The following is an 18,844-nucleotide window of genomic DNA, read 5'->3' as shown; positions in this document are numbered from 1 at the left end:
GAAAGTTGTGTTATTGGAGATGCTAATGTCTTATCTAACTCTGTTTTCTGCACCTCATTGCTTGTTCTTTGTAAGATCTTTTGTTTTCTGCCGCTCTGTCACTACGTTTCTGCTGCCCCTCCCTCTAGCTGGGTTTGTCAAGTCGCCCATGTCAGAAACTAAACTCACGGGGGACGCCTTTGAACTGTACTGTGATGTGGTTGGGAACCCCACTCCAGAGATCCAGTGGTGGTATGCTGAAGTCAACCGGGCTGAGTCTTTCAAACAGCTGTGGGATGGCGCTCGGAAGCGCCGTGTCACCATTAACACTGCCTACGGGGCGAATGGGGTGAGTGTGCTGAGAATAACCCGCCTTACCTTGGAAGACTCTGGGACTTACGAGTGCAGGGCCAGCAACGATCCCAGGAGGAATGACTTGAGGCAAAATCCCTCCATAACGTGGATTCGAGCCCAGGCTACTATAAGCGTCCTTCAGAGTGAGTCCGGCACCCTACAGTAGTAGTACTGTAGTATCTAGAGGCAGTCTAGTGACCCTTACCCTCCCGTTACTCCGACAAAACCCTTTGCTACCTTGTCCTGTTGTTTTGAACCTGAGACTGCTGCTCCACCTGTAGTGCTGACGTTGTCTGCCATCTCTGTCTCTTCTCCTTAGGATCAAAGGACTTGGGAAAATCTGTGGATCTGTTCTATAGCTTCTGTGTGAAAACAAGCCTAGTGTTGAATTTGTGTTTTTTCCCTACCCTCTTTAGTTTTGTAGTAGGTTTCCAGCCACCCTAATGCTGGCTTCTCCGTGAGTGCCTTTATATTTTGTTTCTGTGTTCTTCCCAGGTCTAACTGTTTTATTTTTATTTCTTCTGTTCTCTTGGAATTTCTCTGAATGCCTTCTCACATGGTTTTAGTTGCATATATGCTTCTGTACAAACCCTTCCCTTTCAGTTACATGTGACCTTTAATGTTCAGATTTTTCCATGAAGCCGTGGTGTTTCTTTTCCTTTCTGAACAGCAGCATGTTCCTAATGAGTTCTCCGATGCAGCAGCGCTGAACTGATGCAGCTATTCCTAATCCAGTCTATGAAAGGGGTGGGGGGGAATATCTTCCCCCAATGTTGAACTAATAACTTTAGCTAAATGACTTTCATCTGAGAATGCAACTTTTGGCAGCAGAAAAGCTTTCAAAAGCAGAGAATATGGTTGACCCAGAATTGCTTTTTGTTCTTTATTGTTAGAAGACTTTTATGCATTCGGCTCGCTTTTAAAGCAGTCCCAGACGAGTTTGGAAATTTATATATTGTCAGAGTCAGTAGAGAAGAACTTTATTTCATTTTGTGTAAGATGCAAAACTCTTGCATTTGCTAACAAGATGAAGCAAATGTCTGATGAGTTATAGGTAGAGTGAATTAAATCTGCAACGTGAGCCTGCTGCATGGAGGTACAGGAGAACTTGCTTTTTTCGTGATTTCTCAGTGTCCTAAGGTGGCGAAGTGTAGAGCGTAGGTGTTGTCTTGCTATTGTGCTCTGTGCATAAATAAACCTTTTATGTACCACTTTGAGTTTTGTCTGGGTACAAAAATGTCAAACTCTGTAATTATGTCTCAGTTATGTTTTTGGATACCTTAAAAAAAAAAAAAACAAAAACAAAAAAAAAACCCAACCAAAACTCTCCCTAAAGCGTGGTGCTGCAGTCGGCACGGCTGGATCAGAGACCTTCCCTCTGGAAAACGGAAACAACATTGATATACGTGGAAAAACAGACAGTGAACCCGATGGTGTAGATTGACTTGAAAATTTAAGGGGCATTGGATCGTTCAGCTCAAACCTGCTCATCTTTCAGTCCTAATGCTTGATTCCTCCTTTGTCTTTTGAGGTCCCAAAGATGGACCCAAACGGGTCAATCTACCCAAATGGGTAGATTGCTTCCATGACCTACAACAGCAAGAACTGTGTAACTTTAGGAAATGGTAGTACCTTAAGACAAAGCTGAAAAATTTGTCTTCTAGGAAGTAATGTCCCCTGGAAATCCCCTCTGCCCCTGTTAAGACCTTTAGTTTTTGTTGAGTGTGGCAAGTCTGTGGTGGTCCTGTGCTCCTCTGTTTGTGTCCAGTCAGTTTTAGTAACCTACTGAGGGAGAAAATCCTTTTCATATGAAAAGTCACCATTTGGGAATGAATTACTGTGAAGATGTCTCCATATGGAAAGTGGGTTTTTCCTCTCTCAGGCCATTGATACTAACCTGCCCCGGGGACTGCAGCTTAACCTTTCGTCTTCCTCCCCAGTTAACATCGTCTTGTTGCATCTGGTGCTACTAATTCTGGAGTGTGTATCGTGACTTCATTGCTAAGTGCCTTGTGCCCGGAATAATTCTTCTGCTTTTGTGTTTTACTCATGGGGGGGGGGCGGGGGGAAATGTTGAACCAAATACTTTACTGCTTTTACTCTGTAATACTGTGTATGTTAAGAGATCTGACCAGCTACTGCTTGGGAAACAGACTACTTGGACATCAAACTCCTGCGTGACCATGCTGGAAACAGAGATAAGGGGGGGAAGCAGGTTTCCAAGCCATCCCTGGAAGGTGGAGACCATCTTATCTGAAGCTGCCCAAAATGTCTCAGCTGCTGTATTGCGTGTGTGAACACAATTTGTCTTTGAAATGGGAATTTTCTGACTGTTGGAGTTTCCAGCTAATGGTGGCCATTTTGCTGCTGGCCTTATTTGACATCAACATCACTGAAAGGGAACATCAAATGTATCAAAAGAGCACAACCTCTTTTCACTGTCCTTTAAATCACAGCTTGTCTCAAATACCAGAACTTGAATGCAGAGAGGTCAAGTGCAACTTGATTGTTAAAAGTTAGCAGCTAGGAACTAGCATCTGGCTTCTATCTCATTCCTGATTTGGATAAAGACTTTCACTTATTGATGGTTGGGGTTGTTTTGTTTGGTTTTTAACTTTAAAACCTGATCTTACATAAAATGGGCAGTTTAAGTGATATCTAAAAAGAGACTCTTCAGCAACTTGCTCTTTCAAGTGGACATCCTTCTTTGGATGTCGCTGTCCCAGTAGTATTCCACTTGCAGTTTGTCTTCTAGAATTAAATCAGGCTAGGACTGCCCAATTGCCTTTTTTTTTCTTTTTTTAATAAACAAATTAAAGTAACATAAATGCAGGTAAAAGATGTAAATGAGACTGCAGTTGGCTTTAATTTTCTTAACCTAAAACTTAAAAAGTTGCAAGTCAGACACAAAAGGCCCCAGCAAACTGCAGCAAAGCAAGCTTGAGACAGCTGTAAGTATTTTCTGGATATATCAGCTTAGCAGAGATGTAGGTAAGAATAGGTGTAAATTAGCAGAAGTAGTCATTAGAGCTCCAGGCAGGCTTTTTTTGTATGTTCTGGTTCATCAGTGTTAGAGGCTGAAGAGTCCATTATCAACAGAATATGAAAGCCAGAAGATTGCCACTGTCAGAACCCTTCTGGATTAAGTCTTTAACTTTCTGGTTCCTGTAGAGACTAGATTCAAATTTTTTTGTGACTTTTTCCTGTTGCTAGCATTTGTGTAATGCTTTCTGATGGCAGCATGTATGCTTTCTGTTTCCAGGATCGCTGCAGGCTGATCACCGCTTTAGGTTGCGTCTCAGCACAGCACAGGCAGCATCAGCATCTGTTATAAGAGGGCTCGCTAGATGCATTGCAGTCTCTGTTACAGCAGCCTGAAGCCTGCCCTGCCAGCGTCCTCCTTCTAAAAGGAAAACACTGCATTTATATCGCAGGCTACAGATTTGAAGACACTGCTTTCATCATCAAAGAGAAACATTTAAAACAAAACCCAGTATGATCAGTGAATTCTAGCAAAAGTTATTTCTCTAGATCAGTGTTCTGACACTGAATTACTATTTCAAACACATTACTAAAAATATTTCCAGAGCTCTGTTAGTGTTTTTCTGAGAATGCACACAAGCTTTTTGTTGGGGATGGAGAAGCATATAGGGCAGTCCAGTAATGGTATGACTTTAACAAAACAATTTTGTACCCCATAGGACCCAAACAGATCCTTGCATGGTTAAAATTCCCAGCATGGGAACAATGAGGCAGAAACACAGTCGAAAATGTGTGATAATAGCAAAGTGTCTATGAGAAGTGTCAAAAAACCCTCCATTACTACAGTGCTTGCCAGTTTTGCTGCAGTTAAATCATAGTCCTAGTTTTAAATAGCTGTGAAAAGAAGCTATGTAGCCAGCCTGCTGAAGAAAGGGGGAAAGGATATACAGGAGTCGAATGGCTTTGTCAGGTTGTTAGTAGATAGATTATTGCCCAGAGAGGCAGGGAGAAAAAAAATATCTATTTTTTTTATGTGATGAAAAATGCAACGTTTCTGACAGTACTGGTATTTTCCACTTCCCCTCATTCTGTTTCATAATTTGTGTTCCAAGTGCTTTGCAGATGAATATCCAAAAGACTGCATGGATGTGACTAAATTTATATTCCAAATATGTTACCACAAGGCATAACAAAATTTACAGGATTAAAAATCCTTTGCTGACTTGCAAAAATCATGAAGATGTTCATTACTGACTGACTTCCTCACCATCCTGCCCTTTGCTGCTGACCAGAATGCAGAGGAGGCAGCCCTTGCATTCAGAGAGGTTGGCGCTGTGGGAGCCTGGTCAGTGAAATGAGCAGCTGGCAACAGCTACCTCTTTGGAATTCATTTCACCCTTTAAAGTAAGGAAATACATCAAAGACAGAGGACACGCAGCAGCATTTACATGGTAGAGACTGCTATAGCTGTGGCCTTTAATTCAAGTTGCAACTATAGCCAATACTAAATCTAGATATTTTTGGAAGACTAATAGCAAGAATTCTTAAATTTCCTTTAAGTTCTGTCATCCTGTGTTAGGGTTTTTTTTTTTTACAGAATACTTGAAACCAGCTGTGAGCCATGAGACCTGCAATAGAAAGGTCTTTTTTCCAAGTTTGGGAAAAAACTTGTCTCCGACTATTCTAAAAATTCAGCAGCCTTATTTGTTAGAGAGTAATAGCCATCAGCACGATCTTGAGAAAACGTGGTTATCAAATGTAAGGACAGTGCCCTCATGCTAATCTTTTCACTTCTTTAGGGCTTTCCCCTAAAAAATATGAATTTGATGTTACCAGGTAAGCCTGTAATGTGAAACAGCCTGGGTTCAGTTCCTAATGCAACCAGCAAAGTATGTAACTCTTCTGGCCTGTTTATGCAATGAGGCTTACATTTTTTTTTTTCCTTCATAAAAGTTTTTGTTTAAGGTTACTTTAGAAATGAAATAGTTCCCGACTCTAATTTTAACATGGTATATATTCTTATTTTTTATTGTTAAGCATTAAGGACTGTTTTCAGTCATTCTTCGTCAGACTTGTGCCTTATTCATACTGGGTGCTTGCTTGAATTTCAGACATCAGAAAAGTTGTGCTATTTGAAATATCTTGTGTGCGTAGGATATTTTCGTTAGGTAGACATTAGTCTTTTTGCAGGGGGAAGTCCAGAAATATTATTCAGAAGACTGTCTAACTTTGAGGGCTATTCTATATAGAAAATGGGTTTGTTTTAAACCTCAAAGTAAGTAGAGGAACCATGTAATAGCCAGAAGGAAGTTGCTTCCGAAGGACCAGCTGATCTCTTATGTATAGTCACAGGACAAGTGTTTTCCCACATTATGGCCAGTAGTGTGTTTTTAAAAAAAAAAAAAAAAAAAAAAAAATTATTAATGATGTTACATAGAAAACTGTAGTGATGTTAAATATTGAAATAAACAATCTAAAATAAATCTTTTTTTCCATATAGGGGTGCTGATCCATAAGGTGTTGCCTTCACTAGTGGTCAGCTGTTTTATTGTGACTTTCTTGATGTCTCCCGAATTAGTGCAGTGACATTCCTTGTGTAGTCTTTTTCCCTTCCCCATTCCCCTTTGAATTTTAGACTAGTGTGGCACAATTGCCAGTGAAGATTTGTTGCTATTTAATGCGTCCTTTGTTTCAGAGCCCAGGATCAACGCCAGCGAGGATGTAGTCATTCATCTGTATGGTCCAGCCGTCACATTGCAGTGTAACCTCACCACAAGTCCCAGCCCCCTTTCTGCCAGTTACTGGGTGAAGAACGGAGAGGAGATCCCTGGCACTAGAAAATCTTCGAACACTACAGAATACAAGTAAGTCTCTTCGGAATAATCTTCATGTTACACTGGAGAATGACAAATCTGGTAGACGTATGGCTTTGGAATAGACGATGGGATGTTGGGACTCCAAGGTCCCTGGCCCAGCTTCGCAGTGGTCTGACAAATTGAGTTGATCTACATTAGAGGCTGCACAAAAAGTACGTCTGTGAATAGTGTTAGAAGAACGATTCTGGAAAAATTGTTGTCTACAACTGTCCCAACTAGCTCATGTAAACATAATGTCAACAAAAACATACTGTGAACTTCTCTTTTCAATCTGAACTCATTTAGTTCTTCTCTAGAGTATACATGATGTGTGGACATAGGCACAGACACACAGTCTAGTTTTCTTCTGAGTATATTGTGCAGTCTGTGTCTTGCTTATGTCTACATAGATGGATCTGCAGCTGCGCATTTTTATCATGCAGGGAAATGCAGCACATAAATCACTGCTGAAATCAGCTGTTTTAGTCATTTTCTGGCCTTGGGAGATGAAAGATGGCGTTGTCTGAGTTGTTACTGATGAGTTGTCAGACTACTACTATGAAATGATACCAAGTCTTGATTAAACCAGTACAGCTGTATCACTTGTGCTTCTTACTTGTCAGTACATCCACATTTTCAGCATTACTCTGTTCCACCTGCGCATGCTCTGGCTTTGTTTGTACCTTCCATCTAAGGGTGTGAAGGAGAACAGAACGTGTACAGCCACCTCTTTCGTTTCACTGTGGCTTGCATCGAGCAGAAATCCTTTGAGGGTTTCTGTATTCCTGAAATGGGGCTTTCTTGCCATGGACTTGATGAGAGCATATGAAGCTTGCTTAGTGATGCCATCAGAGATCTGTTTTGTATGTGTAATTTTCTTGCTTCCCCGCGCGACCCCTCCCCCCCCCCCCCCCCCTCCATTTTCTTCTCTTGATGCCAGCATGGATAGCAAATACAACTTTTTGTTTAGTGTTAAGCAAAGATGAAGATGGCTTAAGGAATGGCTTAACTCTTTGGAGACATTAGACCACTTCTGACCCTCTTACTTAGCTGTTATGTCAGAAAGAGGTGGTTATGTCTGGGCAAGGCCCACTGTATTACAGTGCATCTGGTTTACTGTGCCTTGTCTCTCCACTAAAGCTAGGAAACATGCCTACACACTCAACTGGCTTTTTTCTGTCTCTAGAAGAGTACTGTGGGCTCTTACCACACTACTGGTCCTTACTGGCACAGGATTAAGAAATATTCAAGGCTTTCAGTGCCTTAGCAAAAGCATCCTTTCATCCACAGGATTATGGAAGCTGTGTTTGATTCTGATAAAGATGTGTTTGAAGTTTTTCTTTTTGTTTTCCACTTTAGCTCTCTTTGCGTTATCTGTTCAGTTTTGCAGTTAAAAAAGTCTCATTTAGTTCCATAATTACATCCTGTTATTTCCTCAGTACAATGTTTAACACTGGGCTGAGTTTTAAAGGCTCTGCTTTCTTATCTAGCAATTAACTTGATGAGCAGTCTTGTCCAAAAGCACCAGCTTGAGTGGTACAAAAGGTACGTTGCATCAAGATTACTGAAAATTGCACATTATTATTCAGGAAACTAAGTATCAAGGCTGACTTTTTCCTCTAATCTATTCCAAGCTAGGGTGGATTTTTCCTTTCAAATTCCTCAGTAAAGGAAGAATTAAACTTGCTTTCAGTTTTACCGTCCTGGAGAAGGAAGAAGTAAGGTGGGCAGACTGTAAGGAAGTCGCTTTGTTCCCAGTGAATGAAGGGTTGGTAGAACATGCTGCAATCACAGGACAGCTTGAGAATTTGGGAAAATTTGCATTTGTAATGTAGACCTCATATTCCTGCTCATTTATAAGCTGCTTTGTTGTATATTGTGGTTTCAGGCTTTTTGTGGCATTTCTTCGTTGCATGTGGTCACACTGCATTTGATCCGTTCATTAACGTCTAGCTTGATTTGGTTACTTATTTTTTTTAGATCCAGAATTACCAAATTCATGCAAGCAATATCAACATAGTTACAGTTAAAAGAGGTTATTTAACTTCAGCTTTCTTTTTTCCCATGATTGATTAGTCTTTTTCATTCTATTTATTTTCCTTAAAAAAAATAAAAAATGTTTCAGGTTCTTGGTGTTTCAGTCATTAAGATGTGTTGTTTTGATATGAAATGTAGTTAGTTTATTGAAGTTCAGTGTTCTTTACCGTTCAGAAAGTTTCAGAATTTGTAAGGTAAACTACGTACCTTAAAAATCCTGCTTCATACAACATGAGAAATCGAACACATCTTTCCTAATTCTTCATTCAAACTTGATGTAGCTGCTCTTGCTGGAAGGCAGCTATAGTCAGAAAGCTCAGAGTTAAGTATAGGTTTTAGTTCATCATTTTAATTAAAAATGGGCAAGAATTATTTGTAGTGTATCGTTTTACAAGGAGAAGGAGCCGGGAAGTGGCTCTGGCCATCCTGTGCTTTCATTCTGGAGACCTGTCCCCTAGTCTACATTCATAGTTTGGAGGAGAAAAGTAGTGATTTCTTTGCGAATTCCTCGTCAGTTAATTCAGAGTTGAGTAGCAGGTTACTGAGCTAAACTGAAGAAAATGGGGTTTTGGGTGGTTTTATATCTGCTGAAAAGTCTACATCTATGAAAAGCTGGGCTCTTCCTAAAGCCACACTATTGAGGGAAGTTGTTGGCTAAGCAAACTTGTTTCAGGTGCTTGTTTGTCTATAAAACTGCAGCCATATCCACTTACGCTTGCTCTAATGATTTATGGTAATAATACTCTAGTAGAGGCTGCCATAGTTTCACACTTTAAAAAGAAGCTTATGTAGAACTGAAAGAATACAATGTCTTGCTTTTTTCCCACCCTTCCTTTTAAGCATTGACTCTAGTGGATAAAAAGCAGTGGTCAGAAGGTCCTAGATGCTATTACCGAAAGCCAGATATTCTCTGCCTTCCCTCACTATTGCAGAGTCTTAGGCTAGCTTAGTAATGGAAATAGTTGGGTGGAGTTGTCCCGTTGCAGCTAGGTGAGGACTGCACCTTTGCCAGCAGCGTCAGCAGGCACTAACGTTCAGGGTTGCTGCGTACTTCCTCAGGATACTTTACCTGCCTACAGTTTAAACACAGTTATCGCTTTGATGTTTGATACTAAATGATCATTCTTTCTGTCACTAAGATAATCTTTAATTTTAACTCTGTGAAAAGTGGGTATATTATCGTTTATCTGAAAGACATACTAACTTTATAACTAACTTCAGACTTTGACTGGCAACGCTGGAAAGTAAGTGCTGTAAACACAGTGAAGACTTGAGTCAAAGTATTGTGTTAAACGGAGCAGCTTTTTCCATGTGTCTAAGCAGTTTCCATGTGTAATTAAATTACTTTATTACAGTGCTCTTCTGCAGGGTTTCTGTTCATCTGCATGCTATTTACTTAATGTGTTTTAAAAAAATTAATAATAAGAAAGCCAAGAAACCTTTCAGTGGAGGGAGGGAGGGATGGGGAGAACTCCACCTTATTCTGTGCTCTGTGGAGGTGTAAATTCTGCGTCACACCATCGTATGCTTCTCTCGTCTAAGATGTCTTTTGTAGGTAAATATCTCAAGAAGATATGCGTAGAGCTTTTAAGTCATTTGTATCCAAAAGCTTTTCAAAGGACAGCAAAAGCTGGTGGACCTGAAGTTAGCACCATCTCGAGTATAAATTCATCTTGATTTTTTTTTTTTTTTTTTTTTTTTTTTTGCATTGATTGCAGCTCTGATTTTTCTTCTGGCTGGCTTGCATCTGTTTTTCCTTGTACTAGTTGTTATTGCATTAGTCTTTCCTAATTTTAAGTGGCAGCAGATTCCTGCGTGGTGTCTTCCTTCATGAGTTGACCAGCTTTTGCAGTTTTTCCACATCCAGTCTGAATCAGAGAAAACTATTAATGGGCCAGTCTCATATCTGTTATGAAAAAAAGAAAACAGCTTATGAGATGACAGTGTCAGCCTTGATTGTATTTGTAGTCTGTCGCTTTCCAGTTGGCCATGTTTGATTTTTTTTTTTTTTTCAATGCAGATAGTACATACAAATCATGTTTCTCTCTCAATGGGAGGTGATATCTGCCTGATGGGCTAGTGACTTGAGGATGACTTGCATCAAACTAACTGTAGTGCATAATTAACAGGTGTTGGGCTCCTTCTTTGCTTTTCAGCTAAATGCAGCTTCTCCAGGTAAATTGGTACTGACTTTCCAGACTAGAACTCACCCTTTTTCTAGGCAAATAACATCCTTTATTTCAAGTAGCTACATCTGTACAGCATACCTTGAATTAACAAGTAATAGCTGTGAAATTCAGTTAAAAGATTAAAGTGGGGAGGGGGAATAAACTCCTAGCCTGCTCATTTTTGGTTGCTAACACAGTACTTAACACGGCTCATGTGTTCTCTCCCTGTCTGCAGGATTTTGAAGCCCAGAGCAGAAGAGTCAGGGGAATACTTGTGCGTGTTTGTGTTTTCAAACTCTCCTATAGCCAACGCCACTATAGAAGTGAGAGGTACTCTTTTTTGTTTTGTTTTGTTTCCTCTCCCTGAAAGTGAAGTGCTTTCACTGCCTCTGCCATCTCGCTCAATGTCTGTACAAGAGAGCTAACTCAAGAGGCCTTTCCTCATGAAATAGAGCCTGTGTCCGATCCTTGGTTATAATTTCAGGGGAAGTCTTGCACGCAGTCGTAGGGGAAAGATCTCACAGATACGGGAATATGACCGTTGCACTTGTGGTCCATACAGAGGGTACTAAAACACCTTCTAGCACACGCTTCTGCACTCCTTTGGTAAATCTGGCTATCACGAGAGAACGTGCCTGTCCAGCAGGATAAAGATTGCTGCAGAATATGTCTGTGCTCATGCAAAGACAGCTGTGGTTTCCTCCCTGTTTCACAGTAAATGAGGCCATCTGAATGTTTTCAATGTACTTTGAATTTGTCTGTTCTGAATAGGAAAAAAGTAAGAACCAGCATCTCGCGTGTGGCAGCTTGGAACTGTTTGTTGTCTGCAGAGACTATTTCAGTTGCTGGGAAAGCCTGGGTTCTGGTTAGGACAGATGCCCTGTACCAGACTGGGGTTTTCTACTTTCATGCACCAGTTTTTTTTTCTGTCTTATGCATGTTAGTAGTCTTCTGATATCTTGAGGACCCTAAAATCGTGGATAGAAACTGCAAAACGTGAAAGGTTTGCACCGAGTTTTACTGTAGTTGTCGAACAAAAGAACAGTGTTTCTGTTAGACATAGAACACAGAGGTAACATGGAGATGGTGGTGTTTTATACAGTGTTAAACTGCTGCCACAATGCAGTTGTTTGTTCATTGAATAACTGTGGAAATTACTGGTCCGCTGCTCTGCAGTAGCCATGGTTTGCCCCTTATGTGCTGCAGAACATGGAATTAATGCATTGTCGCAGCTTTGTTAGTCAAAGGCAGATGAGTTCATGCAAAAATGTGTTAAAAAGTCTCGCAACCAGCCTATGCACGTCTGGAACTATACTGATGCTTGTTTTATGAAGGTGTACTGTAAACTTGTTTGAAATCTAAGTTAGCGTTACTTACCGTCTTCCTTACATCCCCAGCTTAAATGTAGAGCTTCCTCTCCTGCCATTTGAAAATAGCGAATGGGAAGGAGGATGCTTCACACTGTTTCTTAGCATCCCTGCACCAGTGATGCAGCTTATCCTGATCTAGATTGTGATCATTACTGTTTAAATTAAGTACCACAGAGCTGTACGAAAAGCTGAAAGCTGACCTCTTTCCTGGGAATTTCTGGTGCCTCACTGAAGACTGCATGGTCAGGTTCCTGAATCCGAAGTGAGGAAGTGGGAGTAATTCAGCAGTCTGTGTGAAATGACAAATGCACAGTATTATCCTGAATACCATCTTTCCTCTCTAGAGAACAGCATCTTTTGAACCATACAAACTGTTTCCTGGGGAAGAGAGATATTGCCATATAAATAAGCATTCTGACTGATATTGTACCAAGAAAAGCTTGCTGATTTCCTCTGTCAGTTTAAAAAGGTTTTTTAAATGATCTTGCATAGAACAATCTATCAAAATATACCCAGTATTTAACCAAATCTGGTGCAGAAGCTGTCTCTGCAAGGAAAAAGGAAATTTAAAATATATGCTCATGCAAATGCACAAGTTCCTGTTGGCCTAGGATTAAAAAAATCTGACTGCACCTCTAAAAGTAATTACTGCCTTGCTTACGGCAAATTGAATTCAAACTTACGTTGTACTTCTGGTGAGCTTGTCTTCTGGGTGTTAAAGGTACATAGGTGTGGGTTGGGTTTTTTTCTTGTTTTGGGGGATTTTTTTTTTTTTTGCATTCTGCTCTTACGCTCTAATTGCTAAATCTTCTAATATTATCTTAATTAAGATCTTAAGTACTTTCTGCCTTCCCTAGGCTGCTTTGGGTGACAAACCACTTCCAGAGACAGGAAATTTAACTTTGGTAATAGATTAAGACCTTTTTCAGCTTTGTATAATCTCTTAAAAGACCTTTTAGAAACGTTTGGCTTAGGGCTTCTCTGCTGTCCGGTGCCAGGCAGGGACACCAAGAGAACTTGGCAGAGAGGTGGATAGGGACATAGGATTTAACGTTGTAGAAAGAAAAGCCAATATATCTGATTGAAGTACTGGCACAAAGGGCAGAGGGAGAATAACTAATCCTACTAACACCTTTTCACAGGTAATTTATATAGAAATACAAATGAGTAGTCATCAGTTAAAAGTTAATGACTCCAGCACCCCTCTTGGGAGGTATTACACCTGCAACTTGCTCAGCAGTCGCAATTCCAGGACTCAGTAACCCTATTCTCCAGCTCCTCCTTACAGCATCACAAGAGTGGCTGATGAGCCTCGAATTCCTCCTTGGCAGAGAGAAGTACCAGGGGTTGTCTAGGGTGGGAAGTACCTTGTCAAGTCTTCTGCAAAGCAAATTGGAAATTGGAACGCATGTATACTTCTAAACTGAAAAGATACTTTCCAAGTAACAGAGTTAGACAGGAGACTTATGTAGTAATAAATTGGGACTGCATTTAAAGCAGAAGTTAGAGAACTTTGCAGTCTCCTTGCAGTCCTAGCACTGTACATAAATTCACCCTGATCAGAGCACTCGTTTGAGTTACTGCTCCTGGAAGAGCCATACAGCTAAACTTGTATAGTATCGCACATATTTTCTTGGATGTAAATGTCTCTGAATAATATCCATGCTAGTTGCAAAGGATACACAGGCTTTTTTTTTTACTTTGCAAAGGAAGGCATTCTCTGCGATTCCTGCAGTTTGGTGTAAATATTCTACACATTCTGCCAAAGCAGTTCTAGTTTTCAAAGCAAACAGATTTTTTGATACTATTTCATGTGTAGAGATGTTACCTAGTTGTTAATTGGGGCGTATGTGATGTATCAGTGATGCATGAATCTTATTTGACCGTGCAGATGCTGTAATTTAATGCTTACCTGCATGTGTGCTGTCATAGTATTTGTGGTTAAGCAGTTGTACACAAATCTAATTGCTTAATTGCTAATTGTATTGCAATTTTTAACTGCTGATGCACATAGAAAAGATGGTTCTGAATACGAAAGTGCTTGTGGACCAAAATAGTGACTTTCTGACAACTTGTGAACAACTTTAACAAATGCCTCGCAGCAGATGTAATCCAGGATATACCAGTGCCATTTGCCTTTTATGTAATGTTGCCTATTTTCTTCCTGAATCTCTACATGTGCTATGTAAGAAGATAAAAATGCAGAAAAATGAGCATCGCTGTTAGAATTGCTAGGTGTGCTTGCATATTTAAAGCAGATTTTCTGGGTAAAAGAATTACTAGGGCAGCACTAGTATAACAACAGTTGAAAATACTGGGTTTCTCAGTCTCTCGGAATTCCCAGGAATGGCGTAAGTCTGGCTTCCCTCGTACAGTCGGCTTTTGGATGAAGTGTCTGGTGGAGACTTTGAGTATTCTTGCTCAAATTCTCGGAGCTGTTAAGGGCATTGTGTGAATGCAGCTCTAAGCCTGAAACAACAGGCTGAGCAAATGCTGATATTGGGAAGATTCTGCCTCGAAATAGGGCTCTTCTCCCACCCTTTGCTTTTGCAGTGAAGTCAGCTGGCTGAGAGCGTTGCAGGTAACCAGGCTGTGATGTACGATGTGGTTATTTTCAGCAGGAACAGTGATGATGATCCTGCCAGGCACTAGCCAAGATGCAGTGTGCTATCTACTCCCCATCTGGAAGTAGGCTTTTTTTAATTGCTCTGTTGCCACATGGTGGAAATACCTGCAGTGCTTTTGCTGTGGTGTTGTGATGCTAGAGCTCTGAAAACTTGAAGATTAAAAGAAAGGAAAAAAAAAAAAAAAAACAAACCCAAAACCAAATTGCAACCCTGAAGAATTCTGCCTCTGCAATCTTTCCGCTCTTATCAAGATCTTGGGAGAAGGAGGAGGAAACAAGTTTGTGTTCCTGTCTGCTGATACTCCAAACCATCGTCCGGTGCAGAGCAGCAGCAATGAGAACCAGATGGGGAAGAACATGCTTCCAGTTCCCTCTGGCTGCCCAGAAGTAGCACAAGCATCAAGAAAGATACTGATGTATGTAGCATGACTGATGGAGGTTGTCTGTTCTCTCTGCCCTGCCTTCCCATCAAAGGCTCCCTTCTTTCCGTGCACCTGGACAGGTAGAGCTTTTTAATGCCTCTTCCTATAAGGCCTTTCTGCCGTTATCTCATCAGTGGGATTCTTCTGACTTCCATCCTCATCCCTCGCTCATTTTGCACCTTTCTCTTCTATCCTCCCCAGTTGCTATTGATTTCCCAATAGTAAGTGCTCAGACCAGTCCCGTTTGCTGCTTCTGAGAGACATAAAACTTAACCACTTTTGAAAAATGCTTATTATACCCCCTAACTTCAGCTGAGCCAGGGGCTCTTGTTTCACATGCAATACCTGCACTCAGAATCTTACTCTTCCACTTTCACTCTGGCTCCAGCCCAAGCAGCAGGCTGGAAAATGAGTGGTTATTTCAGCAGCCTTGGAAGATCTTGCTTTCTTGACTCCTGGCTGTCTTAAGAAACCTCTGCTGCAGTTTCACAATGCTGTACCAGAAATTAATTAAGAAATCAGGCATTCTTTTAGCACAACTGCATCTTAGAGTGATCCTAAGCATTACACAGAAAATGCATGTCACGTTCTCCCTTCTCGCACTACCTTTGGTGTCTTAGCTCTCTGCCCAGGCTATAAAGGTAGACATGGATTAGAATTGTAATGCAGAAAAATAAATCTTCTAAAGCCCTTTTACTAGGTCACCCATAAGACATAATAGTTTTTACATGCAAAAATATTTTTAGGTGCTTTTGCCCTTGCTTTAATTTTGTCTCTTAATGGGAAAACTTGAAGGGGTTTTGTTAACTGGGACATGGGTGGAGGTGTTATGCATATTAGTTCTCCTCTCCTTTTTAGTAATGCTAGTAAAATATCTTGAAAATACCTGGAAATTAAGGGCTGAATACCTCCTATGTATCAAGAAATGACATTGCATGCCCTGTGACAAGAAAAACCCAGGCTGTATTAAAAGCATACCATTCAGAAAGTTGCTGCACGGTCTATTTTGTGCCTATTGGGTACTTGAAGCATGGAGGTCCAATGTTTACTCTGGCACAAAGCCCCTTTCTGTTGTGATTCAGTTTAAAACTATCAAAAGAATGATGCTTATCAGAAGTTCATTCTTGTGTCAAGAATGGATAAATCTGGTTTTTTGGGGGTTTTTTTTGGTAGCAATTAATTTAAACTCGCCCTGCCTCTTTTTGCTCTTCCATATGCTCTTTCAAACAAACCTTCAGTATTTAGTTTTCCTGCTTCACAATGTAAGAATAAAAAACTTGCTTTCTTTTATCAGGGGCATTATCTTGGTTTCGCTGATGTAGGAGCTGACATAGCATGTTGTGCCCACGTCTCCACAGCCAGCTGTATCTGAACAGAGATGTGGATTCTGCTGCTTAAAAGCTGAAGTGAAATCTAAATCCTTTCTGAACAAAACCTGCTTCATTCTGTGCTTTATCTGTTACTGGCACTGGAGCAGAACGGTGTAAGAAAAATCTTGACTTGAAAAGCTTCACAGGAAAACATCACTCTGTTGCTGAATCTGTGACTGAGGTCAGTTGCAGCCATATTTTAATTGTAATTTGTACAGCAGAACACGATTAGCCAAACAGTTTGGTAGAATAAGTACTGAATTAATGTCTCAGCCGTAGCTTGAAACTGGCTAGCATCATGGCCTGAAATATTAATATTCCATGTAGCGCTCCCTCCGACTGTGTACAAAAATAGTCCCTGTCCTAGTAGAGCTGGAAATGGCTGCTGCGTAACTGTGCCCAGCAAGAAAAGAGCAGAATGTATTCTTGTCACTTACACTCTCATTGGGATAACCTGGTGAAGATGTCCTCTTCTTAAAGAAATATAATTATCTCTTGGCTGGAGGAGAACACTAGGTCACCCTGCAGTAGAAGTTAAGGTGTCCTAGAAAGCTTTCCCTCTTTTGTTCTTTCTTTATCTATCAGCAACCTTATAGAAAAAATGGGCCAGCTGCAGAGTGCTGACTTACTGTACCCTTCTCCCCTGCAAGGTTCTGCTTTGACTTGCTGTCTGCTGGTGGACGGCAGTGAAAAACAAAGTGCTGACAGATGGAGACTGTGTGGGGCTTCAACTTTAAGCTGATGAATCCTATTTCTTCTTTTCCTAATGGGGGTAATTTGCAATCGCTTTTGACAGCCCGTCGGTGTCAGTTTGGGGAAGTTTTGGGACCGTTGCCTTGCCACCTTAAGTCTGTCTCTTGTGCTCTGCTTCTGCTGGCCTTTCATTTTCATTAGGTTGGATGAGATCTCTGCATATCATCCTCAAGCAAGCAAAAACCGCAGGGAAGTCACTGGGCTTACCTAGCTCCTGCCTAAAAGAGAACTTTCCAAGCCTAGCAAGGAAGCGATGACGCCTTTCACTAGATCACGAGATGAAATTCACTTCTTGTTGAACCACCATCTTTTGGAATCAGTGTTGTATTCCTCTTTGAGGCCGCAGACAGTGGTTTGAAAGGATGTTGCAGGTGCATATTGGTGCTTAGTATCCTGAAGATGTAATGCAGCACACTCAACCCTAAAGCTGATTTATTTTCTGCTTGGAGACCTTCAGCTTGAAAACTTAATTTCCTTCAAGTATTATTGCCCCTTGTAGGCACAGGTAGCATGTGATCGCTTGGCAAGTATGGAATGTTCTTTCCTTTCCAGCTTGCTTCAGTTTCTGTACCTGGCAGCCTCTTTTTGCACAAGACCAGAGAATTGTTATGATCTGGTGTTTTCATGTTTTATGTCTCTCAAAGTGTTTTCTTGTTTGATGTGTAAAGATACATTTTAGGCATCACTTTTCTTAAAGATAAACAAAACCCCTAGCGCCTTGTTCTTCTATACCACGGTTATGGTTAGCATCATCTTGCAATTAGTCGGCATGTGTCTAGCTTCATCCATTGGTCTTGCTATATGATCGTGTATATTGAATATTGTTAGCAAAGTCATTATTTGCCTGTGTGGATACTTGCAGACTTTGATCAAGTACTTCCTTCACCTTCTTCCCTATGGGATGATACAATCATAGTATTTTTGTTAGGTAATGAGCTCTTTTTCAGCTCCTTGCTGAAAAGATGTTTACTTAAAAATCAGAAAAAAAAAGAGAACATGCTTAACACATTAAAGTATTTTAAAATGGCCTAACATCCTTAAGGGTTCTACCAGAAGTCCTGCTGTTAGTTTTAATTTCTGGTGGGCAGTATCTCTGGATACTGGCCTCTGCATCCTCTGCAGCAGCATCCAGCGTGGAGGGATCTCTTCAGCCTGTCAGTGCATACTGACGCCTCTGTTCCTGAGTTGGAGCAAATCATGCCTTAGAAAATGCAACTAAGAGTTAATAATTCTGTAAGCAGCAAGTGCATGTTTCTTTACATGGCAAATGGTCAGAACTTCTGCAAAGCTCACGCGTGTGTTGGAAATCCTGTTTGAATTTACATAGGCATTTTGAGAAAAGCTTGGGTCGATCAGCCTCTCCTGATGGTGTCTTTTCAGGTGAATATGCACATACTAAGGAACGCTGTAGCTTAAGTATTCTTACAATCCATGATTTTTCTGTTGTTCAGAAGCTTATTTTAATTCTGCCTCTAACAACGTTATCAGTCAGCTGCGTTACTGTCCGAAAAGAATCTTGCAGGAGTAAGGTGTGGATTGCTTTCTGCATTTGGAAAGCCCTTGCCTTTGAAATATGATAATTCCTTTAGCACTTAAACTTGCCAAACGTTTTCCCAAAGAGTTGTGATGTAAGTTTTGGGAAGAGCAGGTTCAGCTGATGCTGTCTGGTTGCACAAGATGTTCTGCTTATTTTTTTGTTCGCTGCGACTGATCAGAACTGTGAAGTTTGCTTAATTCTTTTAGCTTGCAGGTGCAGATAAGCTGTCACAAACCTGTGCTCCCTCTCTGTACCTGTCGGTAGGGGTTGCTAGTGGTAAAGGGAACTCGCCTTGAATAGACCCTTCCAGTGCCTGGGGGTCTTTTCCTGGAGTATTCAGATTGGACTTTGACTGGATTAACAGATCAGTGTTCTGCGATCACACAGCAGG

At 40.8% G+C, this 18,844-nt stretch overlaps 1 protein-coding gene across 1 annotated transcript in view; it reads left to right on the top strand.

The window, feature by feature from the left end:
- Positions 1-18,844, top strand: part of NPTN (neuroplastin) — a 60,382-nt gene that overhangs the window by 25,750 nt on the left and 15,788 nt on the right. The window contains exons 2-3 of the mRNA XM_050903221.1: positions 6,011-6,179; positions 10,611-10,705. Coding sequence (XP_050759178.1) covers positions 6,011-6,179; positions 10,611-10,705 — 264 coding nt within the window. The remainder of the gene's footprint in view (positions 1-6,010; positions 6,180-10,610; positions 10,706-18,844) is intronic.

This window comes from Gymnogyps californianus, chromosome 11 (genome assembly GCF_018139145.2).
Source record: "Gymnogyps californianus isolate 813 chromosome 11, ASM1813914v2, whole genome shotgun sequence".
Lineage (NCBI taxonomy): Eukaryota > Metazoa > Chordata > Aves > Accipitriformes > Cathartidae > Gymnogyps > Gymnogyps californianus.
The sequence above is the reverse complement of the archived record's forward strand: the minus strand, read 5'-3'. Positions and strand labels throughout refer to the sequence as shown.